This window comes from Glycine max, chromosome 16 (genome assembly GCF_000004515.6).
Source record: "Glycine max cultivar Williams 82 chromosome 16, Glycine_max_v4.0, whole genome shotgun sequence".
In the NCBI taxonomy this organism is placed as follows: domain Eukaryota; kingdom Viridiplantae; phylum Streptophyta; class Magnoliopsida; order Fabales; family Fabaceae; genus Glycine; species Glycine max.
The window spans coordinates 2,510,716-2,528,924 of record NC_038252.2 but is presented as its reverse complement, the minus strand read 5'-3'; the positions used below and the strand labels follow the sequence as shown (position 1 = coordinate 2,528,924).

The 18,209-nt window shown below is 31.5% G+C and overlaps 3 protein-coding genes across 3 annotated transcripts; 1 reads left to right on the top strand and 2 right to left on the bottom strand.

The window, feature by feature from the left end:
• Positions 1-1,633: 1,633 nt before the first annotated feature.
• Positions 1,634-2,631, bottom strand: LOC100781253 (uncharacterized). The gene has a single exon (XM_003548422.5). The coding sequence runs from the start codon at positions 2,539-2,541 to the stop codon at positions 2,329-2,331; it is 213 nt and encodes a 70-aa protein (XP_003548470.1). The 5' UTR covers positions 2,542-2,631; the 3' UTR covers positions 1,634-2,328.
• A 2,028-nt stretch (positions 2,632-4,659) lies between these two features.
• LOC100801069 (pentatricopeptide repeat-containing protein At4g01030, mitochondrial) lies at positions 4,660-7,977 on the top strand. The gene has a single exon (XM_003548376.5). The coding sequence runs from the start codon at positions 4,949-4,951 to the stop codon at positions 7,784-7,786; it is 2,838 nt and encodes a 945-aa protein (XP_003548424.2). The 5' UTR covers positions 4,660-4,948; the 3' UTR covers positions 7,787-7,977.
• A 1,784-nt stretch (positions 7,978-9,761) lies between these two features.
• On the bottom strand, positions 9,762-13,403 carry LOC100500065 (abscisic acid receptor PYL9-like). The gene is given in 3 exon segments (NM_001249399.2): positions 9,762-10,519; positions 11,395-11,610; positions 13,073-13,403. Coding segments are annotated over 3 exon segments (558 nt in total). The 5' UTR covers positions 13,199-13,403; the 3' UTR covers positions 9,762-10,303.
• Positions 13,404-18,209: the final 4,806 nt, after the last annotated feature.

Genomic DNA, 18,209 nt, shown 5'->3' with positions numbered 1-18,209 from the left:
TCTTGGGATACTTTGTTTTAATTAGTTTTAATTTAATTATTTATTTTAAGTATACAGATGATATTTGTTTCTTACACTCTTTTTTTTATTTGATGAGATACTATGTTTTAATTAGTTTTAATTTAGTTACTTACTTTTATTTTTCATTTGATATACTTTCATAAGGATGGAATTACTTCACAATTATTGGTAAAGTTATTATTTTCCATACTTATTTGTATATATTATTTTTATTTATTTAACTATTAAATATTTTGATATCAAATCAATGAACATATACACCAAATGTTAGACAAATCAATTAACAAAAAATGATAAGTAAATCGACAACTGTAGTAATGTAATTTTATAATTATTATTATATTATATATTAAGTTGAATTTATTTAATGGAGTATTTAATAGGTTTAAATTTTTTTTAAAAATGTGAAATCTTCCATAAGAACATTTGATACAATGGTTGAATTTATAAAATTTACTGTATAAAATGAATTATTGAATCTATTTTTTAGGTAATTTGATTCCTCTTAAATATATATATATATAAGTATCAATTACTTAATCATAAGTGTTTGTTTAATCTTAAATTTAAGTTTATTTTAGACAAACGAATCAAATTGTTCATTGTTTTGTTAGCACGTACAGGTTGTATGTTATTCAATAAATCTTTGATTTCATTCTGCCTTTGTATGTATCCTTTATGAATGAAACTTCTTAAGTATTTTTCCTTAAAAAAATCTAAAATTTAGCGTGAATGATTGCTAAGGTATTTTGAAAATATTTAATAATTGAAGTACTAGATTTTAATATATAAAAAAATATTAAATGAGATAATAAACGTTGATAAGAACACCATTAAATATATGCATCAACTTATATGGAATTATTCTAACTTAATCAATAATTTCATGTTTGAATCTTATGTTTTCAACTACATTAAATACTTTGAAGAAAGAATTTGATTTCCCAGAGTGATTCAAAAAAATCCCTTCAACGAAGAATACTTTTTTTTCACTTCAAAAACTTTTTAAAACTAAGTTTGAAAATATTATTTTTTATTCTCAAACTAAGTTTCTCATACAAACAACAGTTGTAATATAAAAAACTAACCTCATTTACTCCAATTATTAAACAAAATCCTTAATTTTAACTCAACGTCAAAAAAATATAAATCAACTCGCTTAAGTAACTCAAAGATATTCTAAGCATGGATTATAAGAGCCTACCCACTAACACTTCTTGTTAAAAGACATTTGTTTGTTGATTCTTCTCGTAACAGGTGTGGTGCTCATCAAGAAATTTATTGCGGGACTGCAGCAAAGCCAAAATCATTTGGAATTCTCTTCATTTGGATGTGCATCAAGGTGTTCAGACTCTTGACACATTTCATCTTGGATCCGTAACAATGTTAATGGCAACTCTGGAATTCTTTTTTATGTTGCGTGTTGGATAATTTGGAAGGCTAGAAACAGAGAAATATTTCAAGACAACACTTGGAATCACTGGAATGTTCTGCATCAAATCCAGAATCCGGTCTCTTTGATAAATCAAAACTTAGACCACACAATGAGTATTAGACTCACTCACAGTCCGGCTCATATTAGACTCAAAAACATTGAAATAAACATAGTAGGAAGGAGGAATGATATGAACATTTAACTTCGTGTACAAAATCAACTAGTACATCAATCTCACTTATAACAACAACTTTCTCCCTTAACAAAATTTTCCAAGAATAAGGAATCAAATTTCTCGTAAAAGATGGCATAACAGCATAGCCATGCGCTGTGCGCCCCTTGATTTAGACAGCCTTGTTCTTGTATTAGAAAATCATTATGACACAAGAAACGAATTGAAAGTTGTCTCGGTTAAAGCATCAAACCTACTCAAGCAGTTTGATGGATCGTTGAAAGCATTAACAACTAATGTCTATAAATCTTTTTGTTCACAATAATGAAAACCTTATTATGACATATAAGGGAATCTGACCTAAAATGTTGGCATCTAAATGCTTATTAGTAGTATCATAAATTAAAATACATCGAAGAAGCCAATACGTAATGACATATACAAACACTGAAGTGTAAAGTCTCAACCCTTTTGTAACACTCCTATTCCTAGTAACAAATATTAGAATCATTGGAACAAACAGACCATGATGTTTTACTTGACAGATACGCTGAAAACTAAAATGTTTGTCATTCCCTCACAGGCATATGAATGCACAGGATTTTGTTTTTACCAAAATAAATAAACCCCACAATTTAAACCAAGAAGAAATGAATTATAAATAATGTGTTTGTATGTGTATACAAAAGATGGTATGGGATCAGGAACCAGTGTACATGTGTACTCCAATAGCCATCAAGAAGATGCAAACGAGAGCAAAGTAGAGGATGGAGTGAACCAATATCGACACTCCACTTGTCTGAAAGTTGCCAAACTCTACCATCTTGCCTTTACCAGGAATCTGGATCAGCAACCCTGGAGTCAAGAGAATGAAGAGCACCACAGACACAAAAACTGGCCCCCAATCAGCCATGATCTTCTTCTGCTATTTTTCCTTCTCTCACTCTTGTGTCTTTCAAGTTTCAATGCTTCTTGGTTGGTGGTTTCAATGAGTGTAATGTGCACATGGGACTTGAAAAAAGGTGAGGTTGGTAGAAAGGGACAAGAAATTGATGACTAGGAAGGCAGAAATTCTTGCCTAGAAAGGTTACAAAATCAAGTGATTCTCATTCATTCACATTTTACAACTCATACCCGCACACATGCCACCAACTTGTTAGCATGTTTACAATTAACAATTAACGTTTTATAGATCATTTGAGAAAGAATCCTGATGAATAAATATCCTTAAGATCTTCTTTTTTAACCTCTTTAAATTTATTTGAATAACTGATCACTCTAACATATAATAATAAATTCATATTTTTTAAATTATTAGTGACCATTTATCTTTGTAATATAAATTATAGTTTTAGTATATTGCCTACAAAAGTCATTAGAATTGGTATCAAATAACACAATTTAAGACTTGATAGATGTCACTTAGTTAGCAACACTCGTTAAGTTTGTGAGATTAAACTTGAGTTTGATTTCTATACAACACATTTTTTTAAAAGAACAAAAAGCTTTAATGATTAGTCATATAATTAGTCCCTAAGGTCAAAGCTTATGGAGATAATCGACGTCTCACTAGAAAACCAAATGTCCTTATTAATGTGATTAAAAAAATAAGATAGTTCAAGTTGCCCAAACGATTTTTTTTTTAATTTCTTAAAAAATATGTTTTACAAATTAATTTAAAATTAATGACACAAGCAAAAATCAAACATGTGAGTCTCACATTATTAGCACGATATTCTGATCGACTGAGCTAATAGGTCAATTATATTATAAAATAATTAATATCGTTATATATAACACTAAAATTTTTAAGGTATATTTAATGCACATATAGATTTAGATAATAAATTTTGTGACTATTAGTTTTGATCTAATAATTAATTTATTTACACATATAAATTTTTATGAAACCTATGATTTTTATTCAAAATTTATATATGTAAAAAAATATATTATTAGATCAAAATTAATTCTTACAAAATTTATTATCTAAATTTACATGTGTATTAAATATACATTAAAAATTTTAATGTTATATATAACGACATTTAATTATTTTATAATATAATTAACTTATTAACTTAGTTGATTAGAGTGTGGTGCTAATGACGAAAAGTCACGTAAAGCAATGCAATGTCCTTGTGTAAGTGTAGAAAGTTTTAGGCATGCACGTTGATGGGCAAGAGATAGGTCAATTATGTTATAAAATAATTAATATGGTTATATATAACACTAAAATTTCTAATGTATATTTAATGCACATGTAAATTTAGATAATAAATTTTGTGAAAATTAATTTTTATCTTATAATTAATTTTTTACATATATAAATTGTAAATAAAACTCATATGTTTAATAAAAATTTACATATGTAAAAAAATACATTATTAACATAAATCTACTAATTTATTTTTTGATCTTATTACAGTTAATTTTTATCTAATAATGTATTTTTTTACATATATAAATAACTAAATACATCATTCAATTAAATATCAAATTTGTTTAATTATCAATCGTTGTAATAAACATCTAATTACATCATTCAATTAAATATCATATTTGTTTAATTTTCAATCATTGTAATAAACATTCAAATACATCATTCAATTAAATATTAAAATTTTATTATTATTAATTACTATAATAAACATCTAAATCCAACATTCAGTTAAATATCAAATTTATTTAATTATCAAATTTTGTAAATAAATTAAATGTATAAAAAAATCCAAATAAATTATAATTTTTAAAAAATTCAAAATATACAGATTGACAATTTATATATTTTGAAGAAAAAAAATGTATACCTCTTCTTCTCTAACGATGAAAAATCAGCAAATTTCACACCATATATCTGTAAATAACATACATATATTACCTACGACAATAAACGCTCACAAAAAGATGCTAACAGAAGTAAGTTATACTAAGTGCAATTTTAGGAAGAAGAAAAAATACTACAAAAATAAAAAAATTAATCTATTATTTATAATAAAAATACTCAAAGACATTTTTAGTATTTTAAAAAAATGTTGGATGGCTAGGAAAAATGCGGGCACCCCAAGCAGTTACCGGCACCATTTCTATTTTGAATGAAGGGGAACATTGCTCTCTCAAAAAAATTCAGTTTTACGGATAGGATAAACCTTATCAACAAAAAAAATCTTAGAACCCACACGCTCACGAACTTTCTAACATTACTCAGCATTCAGACTATGAACAAATTTGCAAATAGATAATTGGAGTTACAGCTCAAGCTAGAGCTCTCAGTATTTAATTGCCCCTACCATTTCATCACTACTGACATAAACACTCTCATGACATTTTCCTTCTCCTTTCAGTACCATAGCTTCATGGATAACCTAGCAGCACCTTTCCATCATCTTAATCCTTATTTTGTTCATAACCCACAAACACACATGCCGCCAAGAAGCCATTCACCCTCTTCAATTTCTCTTGGAATGTCAGAAGCTCAGCTTGTTTCTTCTCCTCAATTTTCCCCACCAAAATTTTCTCCATTCTTTCACCCTTTTGGTGAGATAAGAACCTTGAATTCTGTGAGGGAATTGCATGCCCAGATTATCAAAATGCCAAAAAAGAGGAACTTGGTTACAATGGATGGAAGCATGATGAGAAACTACTTGCAATTTGGAGACTTTGAGTCAGCAACAAAGGTATTTTTTGTGGGTTTTGCAAGGAACTACCTTCTATGGAACTCTTTTATTGAGGAGTTTGCAAGTTTTGGAGGTGATTCACATGAGATTCTGGCGGTCTTCAAGGAATTGCATGATAAAGGAGTGAAATTTGACAGTAAAGCTCTCACTGTTGTTCTGAAAATTTGTCTGGCTTTAATGGAGTTGTGGCTTGGGATGGAAGTTCATGCTTGTCTGGTTAAGAGAGGCTTCCATGTTGATGTACACTTGAGTTGTGCATTGATCAATCTCTATGAGAAATATTTGGGAATAGATGGGGCAAATCAAGTTTTTGATGAGACCCCACTACAAGAAGATTTCTTGTGGAATACAATTGTTATGGCAAACTTGAGGAGTGAGAAGTGGGAGGATGCCTTGGAACTGTTCCGTCGAATGCAATCGGCTTCTGCCAAAGCCACTGATGGCACTATTGTCAAGCTGCTGCAAGCATGTGGAAAATTGAGAGCTCTCAATGAAGGGAAGCAGATTCATGGGTATGTTATAAGATTCGGAAGAGTGTCAAATACTTCAATTTGCAACTCTATAGTTAGCATGTACTCTAGGAACAATAGACTTGAACTAGCTAGGGTAGCTTTTGATTCAACTGAGGATCATAACTCGGCATCATGGAACTCGATAATTTCGAGTTATGCAGTCAATGACTGTTTGAATGGTGCCTGGGATCTCCTCCAAGAAATGGAATCTTCCGGCGTCAAACCAGACATTATAACTTGGAATTCTCTATTGTCTGGCCATCTTCTTCAGGGGTCATATGAAAATGTTCTCACCAATTTCCGGAGCCTGCAAAGCGCAGGCTTCAAGCCAGATTCATGTTCAATAACTAGTGCTCTACAAGCAGTCATTGGATTGGGTTGCTTTAATTTAGGGAAAGAAATCCATGGTTACATAATGAGAAGTAAGCTTGAGTATGATGTCTACGTTTGTACTTCTTTGGTGGATAAGTATATTAAGAACGATTGCTTAGATAAAGCTGAAGTAGTGTTCCATCATACAAAAAACAAAAATATTTGTGCCTGGAATTCATTGATATCTGGTTACACCTACAAGGGTTTGTTTGACAATGCTGAAAAGCTACTCAACCAGATGAAGGAGGAAGGAATAAAACCTGATTTGGTGACATGGAATAGTTTAGTTTCAGGTTATTCAATGAGCGGCCGCAGTGAGGAAGCATTGGCTGTGATCAATCGGATCAAGAGTTTGGGATTAACTCCTAATGTGGTGTCCTGGACTGCTATGATATCAGGCTGTTGTCAAAATGAGAACTACATGGATGCCCTACAGTTTTTCAGCCAAATGCAAGAAGAAAATGTAAAACCTAACTCTACTACCATTTGCACACTTCTCCGGGCATGTGCAGGCTCATCACTGTTAAAGATAGGTGAAGAGATACACTGCTTCAGTATGAGACATGGGTTTCTGGATGACATATATATAGCCACAGCCCTCATTGACATGTATGGTAAGGGAGGAAAACTTAAAGTAGCCCATGAGGTTTTCAGGAATATTAAGGAGAAAACACTACCATGTTGGAATTGCATGATGATGGGATACGCTATTTATGGCCATGGGGAAGAGGTATTTACTCTATTTGACGAAATGCGCAAAACTGGTGTTAGACCTGATGCTATAACCTTCACAGCTCTTCTATCTGGCTGCAAGAATTCAGGTTTAGTTATGGATGGGTGGAAGTACTTTGACAGCATGAAGACAGATTACAATATTAATCCAACAATTGAGCACTACTCTTGCATGGTAGATCTTCTTGGAAAAGCTGGCTTTCTTGATGAAGCTTTGGATTTCATTCATGCCGTGCCACAAAAGGCAGATGCTAGTATTTGGGGTGCTGTTCTTGCAGCCTGCAGACTTCACAAAGACATTAAGATAGCGGAGATTGCCGCTAGGAATCTCTTAAGGTTGGAGCCATATAATTCTGCTAACTATGCGTTGATGATGAACATATATTCCACTTTTGACAGATGGGGGGACGTGGAGCGCCTTAAAGAGTCAATGACTGCCTTGGGGGTGAAAATCCCAAATGTTTGGAGTTGGATACAAGTTAAGCAGACTATTCATGTGTTCTCCACAGAAGGGAAATCACATCCAGAAGAAGGAGAAATATATTTTGAGCTGTATCAATTAATCTCAGAGATAAAAAAGCTGGGGTATGTACTTGATATTAATTGTGTGCATCAGAACATTGATGACAGTGAGAAGGAGAAGGTTCTGCTCAGTCACACAGAGAAGTTGGCTATGACATATGGACTGATGAAAACTAAAGGAGGGTCACCAATCAGGGTGGTGAAGAACACAAGAATTTGTCATGACTGTCACACAACAGCTAAGTACATTTCCTTGGCTCGAAACCGCGAGATTTTCCTCAGAGATGGTGGCCGTTTTCACCATTTCATGAATGGAGAATGCTCCTGCAAAGATCGCTGGTAATAAGATACATGGCCAAAAGCCTGAATCATTTTCTTCTCTGGCTATTGTGATCTTGTGTATCAACAGAGGGAGTGTGTTCATGAAGGGAACTTTGTGCTAAGTTAAGGAATGACTAAGTTTCTCGGGGAATCATAGAATACCCTTTTTGCAAGTGGCAATCTTCACCTGAAATAGTTTGCCTTTTTTTGCAAGTCACAGTATGAAGGAGTTAGAATAGATACATTACTTGGGAGCCAGCATCACCAACAACGTGGCTTAGCTCTCGCTTTAAAAGGTTGCATGCAATCTGAAGAAAAATATCATGCAAGTTACTAAACAGTGGCACAAAATGTGCCTTGTGCTGCTTCTGCAACAAGTTCTTGTACTTCCAGGTTTCACCACTGTCAAGAGTGGCCATCTGTTGGCTTCAACAGCAAATGAAAGTAAAGTATAAAAAATACTTTTCAAATTCACATTGCTAGCAATCCAGTTTGACAAAAAAGCAATCATTTATTTCAATAGAAATTTTGTCTATGGCTATTACAGTATTTTTCTTCACATCCTCTCCTCTTCTCCACCTTTCACATAAGTTCGATGTCAGAAACACTGTTTTATTAGCGTGCACTTGTAAATAATATATACGTGAGGCAATTTTCAGGGTATGTATAAGATAAAAACTTAATATTACAAGTTTGACAAGTTATTCTGACTCTCACTCAAGTTAGTAAGTGATGTAGACGGTAACACGGGCTTTGAAAATTGAGTTTGGAATCGAGTTTGAGTTGCATATATAAATGACAAAAGGATAATTATCAACGTGCACCTCATTTTGAGGTGAATTTGAGTGGTAGGAACTGGGAACTAGGATAATATTTTTTGCAATGCTTTACGTGGAGTAACACAACTCAAAAACCACAAAATCCCTCGCAATATAATCACACATCACATAACAGTAGTTTTAGAATATTCTTCTACTACAACCCCCCTATATTCCATAAGTGGTTATGACATTAACAACTATACTTCCTACACCTAGGCCAGTTAAGCCACATCAATTATGTTTATGCAATCTACTCTTAGCAATGTTACTTCACCGACATAAACACTGAGCATTAAAATACCTTCTTAAATAGCTCCACCCCCTTCCTACTTGAACTTACAAAACTTCTAGAGTATTGATTGTTTGTGTTGTTACCTCAACGTCAAGGTTCAGGCACAACACTTACAAGCGTGATCCGGTTAAGCTTCAGGGTATTTAATGCAATCTTATCTCATGTATAGACAAGATGAAAGTGATATTCATAAATATTTATGTCAATACATTCAAACATATGAGAAAAAAAAGTACCACGAAAACTTCACTCCCTTGCAATTCCATCCTTATGATTAACACAGCTCTTCACACTTCCCTTTTCAGATTCAATTGAATTTGCAGTTAGAAATGTTATAACAGGCATTCTAATACAAATCCAAAGGACAAAAACAAAATGATCGCATAAGCAATGATCCTGGTATATTGGTAAAATTACTTTTGACCTACGGAACTAGAAACCAAACATGCACTAACCCTTGTATGCGTGTCACGTATGCCCAACTTACATAACACCCCTTTATGCAGTCCCTCCCAAGTTATAGATCAAAGAAGCCACCAGGATTCAAGGATCCACCTATTGCTTTAAACCATTTTTTTTTCTTTTCTTATGAGTAGCATTTTATCTACCCAACAAAGCGACACAAAAAAAAAAAAAAAAAAAGTTCAATTCGGAAGCGCTTGCAATACTTGGAAGAAGACACTATATATCTTTGAAGTTCCTCAAAGTAAGGTGCATGAAGAAACAGTATCTTCAAAGTTCCTCAAAGCATGGTGCATGAAGAAACATAATATCTTAGAAGTTCCTGAAAGTAAGGTGGACGAAGAAAGAGTATCTCTGAAATTCCACAAAACAAGGTGCATGATACCAACCGTGAGCCAGAAGCAAAAATCATTTTAACTGAGTGTTCTGAACATAGTCCTAAACAAGGAGAATATGGAATAGATAACTTACAAAAGCTACACTACTTATTAAAGAAAATAACATGGAAGTATCCACTATTTGGAGTTTCCTTGTGTCAGCACATAAATCTGGCAAAAAGTTGCTACTAAACATGAAACATGAAACATGAAAAACTGAAGAAACTGTCTTTGGTTCAACAAAAATATTTACAAATAACTATAGGTAACACACCATCCACAAAATCCAGAAAGAATATAGCAGGTAAAAACTTCCCCCCTACATCCCTGTGTTTTCATGAGGCCCTGAATCTCATCTTACAAATATTGAAGAAGAGAAACTTAGCTGTTCAAAAGAGTGATTACACAGCTAAAAAGTGCAAGAGGGGTGGTAGGGGGAATGTATCCATGATACAGAGGAAAAAAGTTCCAAAACTTCTGGGAACATGGAAGGTATACTCCAACCAATGTCCACACTTGAACTACGATCAGAGAGCAATGGATCATGTAATTTGTATGAACCCAGCTTCATTCTTCCCTAGACATGCTTAATGGTTGATAGGATCGGTTCGACCTTGCACGGCCATTCTCTCTGAGACATCAGCTAAAGAGCTTAGGTTACACCTGATCAAAGCCTCCACAAAGTAACAAGTTTCATCCCTGGTGTTCCCATCAGGCACATCCACCACAAATGATTCAATCACCATTGTACTGGGTCTCCCATCAATGACCTCCGGATGGACGGTGATTATGGAAGAATAGTTCTGCAAATTCCACATAACATGATTGAGCATTACAGTTGGTGACAGAGCTAGAAAATACATGATTTAGTGACAACATAACAGCATAAGGAATGAATTAACAAACTTAATAGTTAGCATATTCTAAGTGCATATCATCCAAGTTCAAACAAATATCGGCATTTCATCTTGGTAAAACCCTTGCTTTCATCTCGATGATTAAAATAGGCCACAATTACCACAATGAAATGTTGATTTTGGTTAAAGGACATTACCTACTGCACTTATGGTATTGTATCTAAGTTTTGTCAATAAATTTGCTTGATTTGATAAAAATATTCCTCCAATTAATGGTATATTTTGGTAAATGAATAGCCAGCTGCAATAAGTTGGAAAAATAAGGTAATCATCATGCAAATTAAACTGAGAAACCAAGGTTGCAAGACATAACAAATTATAGACCAAACAGAGTACATACCAAGGACAAAATAGGACTCTGCAATCCACAATCCTTACAAACTATTTTATATATACAATACATGATAAAAGAGCTAGTTTTAGGCTTTTTTATATATAGAAAAATCAAATGTAATTATGAAAAGAAAGATCCCCAAAGTTATACCAATTTAACAATATCTTCAAATGCCCGCTTTGTTTCCCATCAGCCAGATTTAATCATTAATAGTTAGCTCTCATGATTTTCTTTTCAAAAGCAGTAGAATTATTAGATTGTATAATTCTTTTCGTTTGTACAGAGAAGAGTGTTTTCAGTTAATAACTCAACACTAACATTTTACATATACAATATTATGATCTCGTAGAAAAGAACAATAATTTGGCTTTCAAGGTCTAATAATACAAAAATAAAAACGAATAAGGAGCAACACAATGGATCATACCCTCAGCCTGTGGTCACCTCCAACTATCCTTATTCCAAGAATGTGCTCCTCATCATCCAGTTGTTCCAACCTCTCAGTACTTGTTGTGGCTGGAAGGCCAGATTTAACATTCACTTCTCTAACGCTTCCAATGCCTAGGTCCCCTTGCATGATACACCTGCTAACAAATGGTTTATATTTCTGAGGTTGATCAAATCTTCTAACCAGCGACCACACCTGAGAAGGGAAATAACCAAACCACATCAAACAATAGTTCATTTTTTCCTTTACATCTACAAAATCCACCAAATAACAAAACATGCCATCACATATACTTATTTCTTCAATTTCAAGACACTGAATCCCAATTGTAATTCCCATAAAAAGAATAAATTTGGAAGATAACTTTGTAAAGTTAAGAATATTACATATTACTTGGTCTACTGAAAACAAGTCTGCAAGAAAAAATCAATTAAAGGGCATTATAGAGATGAGAAACTTGAAATAAGTGAAGAACTCTCATCAGCTGCAAAGCAAAATGTATTGCATAAAAAATCCAGCCGTAAAATTTTCAGAGTTCCTTCTTTTTCCGCTTACACTCACTATAGCCAAAAGAATTGAAACTTAAAACTTGACAAACAAATTCACACACAAAAAAACAAAGAAACAACCAACAATGTCATGGTTTTTGGAGTCATTGAACCGCATCACAACTGAAGTTGCGGTCGATACCGCATTACCGCAGCATGGAGGTTTTGTAGTTACTGCAATTGTTGATGTCAGCACAACTGCATCGGAACTGCAATTGTGGCTGATACCACAGCGACAGAGTTTTTTATGTCAGTGCAACTGCATCACAACTGCAATTGCGGCTGCATCAATCATATTTCTCCACAATTTTCCACAACAGCAAGGATGGTGATGCAGCCGCAGCAGCGACTGCAATTTAAAATCTTGCCAAAACCCAAAAAAAAATTCGCATCTCATGAGCTGAAAAATCAAACTTTTGTAAAATTTGACAAACAAATCCACGCACACACTCAAAACTATGTTTCCCCCAAAACTGATTTCATCACGGTTTTAAAAAACCGCAATTTCAGCCATAACATCATTGTTTTTGGAGTCACTGCAACCGCATCATGACTGAAATTGCGGCCAATACTGTGGCATCAAGCTTTTTGGAATCACTCCAAGACTGCAATTGCTGCGGTCACTGCAACTGTATCACAACTGCAATTGCAGCTGATGGCAGTATCGAGGTTTTTAGAGTCACTGCAACCGCATCCCGACCGCAATTGTGATAGCATCTGATGGTGACAAAACTGCAACCGCAACCACAATTTAAAATCTAGCCAAAAACCCAACAAAAACTAGCATCTAATGAGCTGAAAAATACCAACTTTTGGAACACCCTGACAGAACCAAAATTCTAGAATAACCAATTAACCACCCATCCCCAAGAAAGAGACAAAAAAACAAGAGAAATGCTAATAGTCACGCACCCAGATAACTATACAGAATTGGAAACTCAAAGAACACACCACAAAACAAGCAAAACCTCGCAGATCTCCAAAGAACAAAAAAATAAATAACTTTCTCCCACCACACCACACAAGTCAAACACGCACAATTCAGAAGAAAAACAAAACAAAAAACATGATATTGGTCCAAAAAGTTTAAGATAGAAAAACAAACTAACAAGGTGAACAGGAGCTCTTATGTGTTTAACAAGTGCAGAGGTGCACTGGTTTTCCCTTGGTTCATGTTTGTGATGCCTTCTTATGTACTGTGTCTCAATAGCACCATAAGATTCACCACCATTCATCTTCCGCTCTCTCTCTCTCTCTCTCTCTCTCTCTCTCTCTCACTAACTTCCCTTGATGGTTGGTTGTTGTTTCTGTTTCTCTCTCTCTCTCTCTCTCTCGCACCCTTTTGGCTATAACATTCGGCAGAGGGAACAAGTGGGGAGGGATAAGCTTAAGCTTAGGCTGTGTAGAGAGAGAGAGAGAGAAGAGTTGGTGTAAAAAAGTGTCAACCTTAGCTTAGCTTGGCAGTACATAAAAAATCCATGAATTCACCGACAATGTTTATATTTTATTGTTTTTGTTCAACTATGCTTAGCACACATCAATATCAAAACATTAAGCATATAATGAGTGGGTGTTATTATTTTATCTATCTCATGTTCCCAAATGACCTTTCCCTTTGCCCCACTATTGCCTCTTTAAATAAGTTTGAGACAAAAGGGATCCTCATTCACATTGTGGAACATAGCATGACAATATGATATGATTGGATAATCATATCACTTAAGTAGGTAAATTAAAGGTTTAATCTTTTACATGTATGAAAAAAATATTTGTTATTATAGTAAAAATGAAGCTTATGAATATATATTAATATTTTAAAAAAATATGTTTTTAGCTGCCGACAGAATAATGTTTGAATTGATTTTCAAAAACGCAAGTAAACAGTTAAACTCACGTTTAAATGAGAAAAACGACAAAGAAGCAAGAAAAAGTAGTTTCAGATTGACGCGCTCTTAACTACATAGGAACGTCAATCCAGATATTCTATGAAAGATACCCTGTATTCATAAAAAAAAAATGTTTTTATGAATTTTAAAATGCTATAACGATGGTGTTGTTCATATTTATATGATATGATAATAGATGTAAATGATAGCACCTAATAAAGTACTTTGTTTTGGTATTTCTTTTGTTAGGTTAAAAAATTGGAAAAAAAGAAAGTGCAAGTACAGGTCTAGTGGTGTCACAAAGTGTACAAGGTCTTTTTGGAATCACAGCCAATCTCTTCTGTCCATTTAGGAAATGCAAATGCACTTACTTAAAGTCAAACTACAGAGTGGGATTGACTTAACCTTCAAACAGTTCCCACAATTTTAACAATAGTTAAAAACTTAATTCAAAGAAATGCCAATCGGATTAATTTTCGACATGGACATTTATTAATAAAACAATGGACCATCAACTGAAAAATAGAGCTTTTGATATTTAAAAAAAACTAATTGAAATCATTTCATAAAAAAAAAATAGACAGCATTTTTAGTTTCTTATTGATTGTGTATGTGATATGTCCGTATAGGCATTAATAAAATCTTGAAATATTTAAGTTCTTACTTATAGTTATATTAACTTTATTTAAACACAACATTTATGAAAATGTATTTAATAATATATTGTAATGTTATTTTTGTATTTTAACATATAGTATCACTTAATCTTGTGAATATAATATTAATATACAAATAAATTTTAATATAAAATAATTTATATTAATAATATATTATATGTATAAAATATTAAAATGTATTAAAGTTAAATTATTATATTTTTTAGACTTCAATAGCTATTTTATCTTTATATTTTTGCACTTTTTGGATTTTAGTCACTATGCTTTATTTTTAATCAGTTTTTTGTTTCTTGTTGTTTTAGAGTCAATATTTATTATCCATATCATCAATTTAAAATAAATTAATAAAAACACAATTAATGATAATTGCATTATCACCATTATGTTTAGTTTATCTCAACACAATTAATGATAATTGCATTATCACCATTATTTTTAATCAGTTTTTTTATTTATTTTTGTTGTCACCGCTAAACACGCGTCGTCGAATTTAGAGTTTTTTCAGTAATTTTTATGTTTTTTTATTTTATTTTCTTTTTTATCTTTATATTTTTTCACTCACTATATATGTTTTATTTTTAATCATTTTTGTTCCCTATTATTTAAGAGTCAATATTTATCATTCATATCGTCAATTAAAATAGTTAATAAAAACACAATTAATGATAAATTAGTATGTGTTTAATTTTTTGTTCACCTTACCCTAATTTAGTATGCGTTTAATTTTTTGTAGTGCACCATTAGATGCACATCAAGCTTAAAAGCTACATTACTTCATTATAATAAATTTTTAAATTTTTTTATTTTGCAATTTTATGATGTTGGTCTTATGATTTATTTTTAAACATTTTATTCCTTGTTATTTTAGAGCCAAACTTTATTATTCATATAATAAATAAATAATATCAAAGAAGTTTAATTCAATTTATGAACATGAATATTATAAATTTCTGAGATATTATATTTAATTCTTACAAATAAAAAAAAATATACTTCATTAATGATAAATCACGTCATCACTATCAAGATTATCATCATCTCACTTCACTCTAATTTAGTATGCGATTGATTTTTTTCGTACACCCTTAAACACACATCAGACTTAAAGCTACTTTCAATAGCTTTCACGTTTTTTTATTTTATTTTAACGTAAAAATTGCTCTTGTACATTAATAATGTTGTTCCAAAGCTAAACAAGTTATTAACCTTTTTTTCCCTTTCCCATCTGGCCATATCGCAACCCTTTTTCCTTTCCCATCTCCTATCACACCCATCTTCCATTGGATTTTATGAGTTGAGATTGAAATGCTTGGTATAGCAATGTCTAAATACTTTCTCGTTGAAATCGTTAGTTCAAGAATGCGCTAATCTGTTTGTTGTTAAGCTCATTGATATTGTTGTAGTTGTTGCTATTGGTGGAGTTTACTCTATAATCAAGGTTCATTACATTTACCTATTATTATCCTAAAAATGCTTTGTTTTTCACATTCTTTTGTAAGCATTTAGTGAATCATTTCCATCCTATTTTGATGCGAAATGATCTAAATTGCCATTGAAATCGATTCTCAGTCTGTTTGTCTTATAATTATTATTGATTGAAATACTTGGATTTCAAGATTGAACTTGTGGTTCTTCTCTTAGTAGTGAGAGAGAAAGAAGAGAACAAGTAAAGTGAGAATCAAAAGTTGAAAACTTGCATATAAGTGGAGGAGAAGAGATCCTCTCAATTTGAAAGAAAAAAAAAGAGTTGAGATTCTCATATCTCGTTATTAATTTTGTAAAACCTCCACTTTCAAATAGATATATATTACATCAATAAAAATTTATTAAAAAGCTATAAGATCTCATCTAATAATAATGTCACTAAAAGGATTCATTTTGTAAGTGGAGTGGTAGAGGACAAATGAGAAAGAATGGAGAAAAAGGTTTGGTGGAGAGTTGATAACATGTAAAAAAAAAAACTACATCTAATAATAATATTTTTGTTTTTTTATTTGTTTTAGTAAAAAAATATTTATTTTTACATACCTTATACTTTTTATTCAAATTGAAAGTATTATCGTGCTTTAATTTTGAACACTTTTAGCTATGGCAAAAAAATGATTTATCATACAATCGAGTCGGATCACTTATTTTAAGACAATTTTTCATAAATAGTTGTTAACTTTTTAAAAATAAAATGTATAAATACATAAGTTAAAAAATAATACTTATACATATTAAGTATTTGATGTCGACAAAAGTATCTTTTGGAATTGTTTACTCTACCAAGTTAAAAATAAATTAATTAAAATGCATAAAACTAACTTTCTGTATTTCATCACAATTAAAAATAACTAATAATAGTGTTTTAGTATTATATATTTTCATTAACTTTAGAAATTAAAATAATCCAAATGCATCCTACACATCAAATCAGATTTTGGCATATAACTAATTATTGGAATTGGGGTGTCCACTGTATATCCACTTGGGCGTGCAATAAATGCATTATCTATCTACAAATTATAAATTCGTATTTTACTTTTTAAGAAAAGGCAGGAACACAAAAAATTAAAGTGACCCATTTTAATAAGATTCTTATTATTTGTAATTTTTCACAATGGTTTTGTCACCATCCATCTAAGGTCACTGATATATATTTATTCTCTTTTAAAAATATTTGATAAAAACTCAGTGTGATATTCAACATAAAAAAAGAGTAAAAAGAAAAAAATATAAATATGATAAGGTTTATAATATGATAAAAAGAGAAAAATAAAAATAAATATTGATGAAGTATAATTTATATATTATTACTTTTTTTTTTACAAGAACGCTATTTATTCTTCATGCATGTTTCTTGAAGGTATATGCCGCAGCATCTTTCTTTCCTAAAACTTGTGCAAGTAAGATGTGCCCCTTAAGAAAAAGACAAAGCTGCACCAATCAATCTACTTTGTAAATCCTTTTCAAGGCATCTGATAGAAGGTTTTAGAAGGAAAAAGATATATGAAAGCTAAAATTTTCATTTTCAATTAAGAAGTTAATGTAACATTTATAAAAGTGATTAAAAGATTTTATTTTAATTTGTTTACAGAAAGATTTATAAGTTAAGAAATATTTAAAATTATATTTTTTATCAGAACTTTTTATTTCAAACATTCCGTATGGTTTAATGTAAAAACCAATTAATAAGTTGTTTTTGGCTACATTATATTTTTGGTAGTTTTTGGCAGCATTATAAAAAAATCATTATTAAAAATATTTTAATTGTTAGAATTATTTTGCAGCATAATTTTGAATAGTCTATTTGTTAGTTATCAACATTCAACATTCTAAAAGAGAGAATTTTTTTTGAAAATTAATTACAAGAGTTTATATTTTTATATATAAATTCTTTGAGTAATGGTAAAATTTGAATGGCCTATTTTATTAGAGCCATACAATTTCAGTCGCATCATAAGAAACAAACGCATTGGCATTTCGTAAATTATTTATGAAAACCAAGACCAAGTAATTATTAATCTTTTTTTTTCTTTTTTTGACAAAAGACCAAGTCATTAATCGATATCATCATATTAACAAGCAAATATCATGAGTACATATCACTAAAATAATTAAGTTAAAAAAACCATCCAATTTTTAAAAAGTGAACAAGTTAAAAAAGTATTGTAAGGAAAATGTCCGTGGCAAAAAGTTTT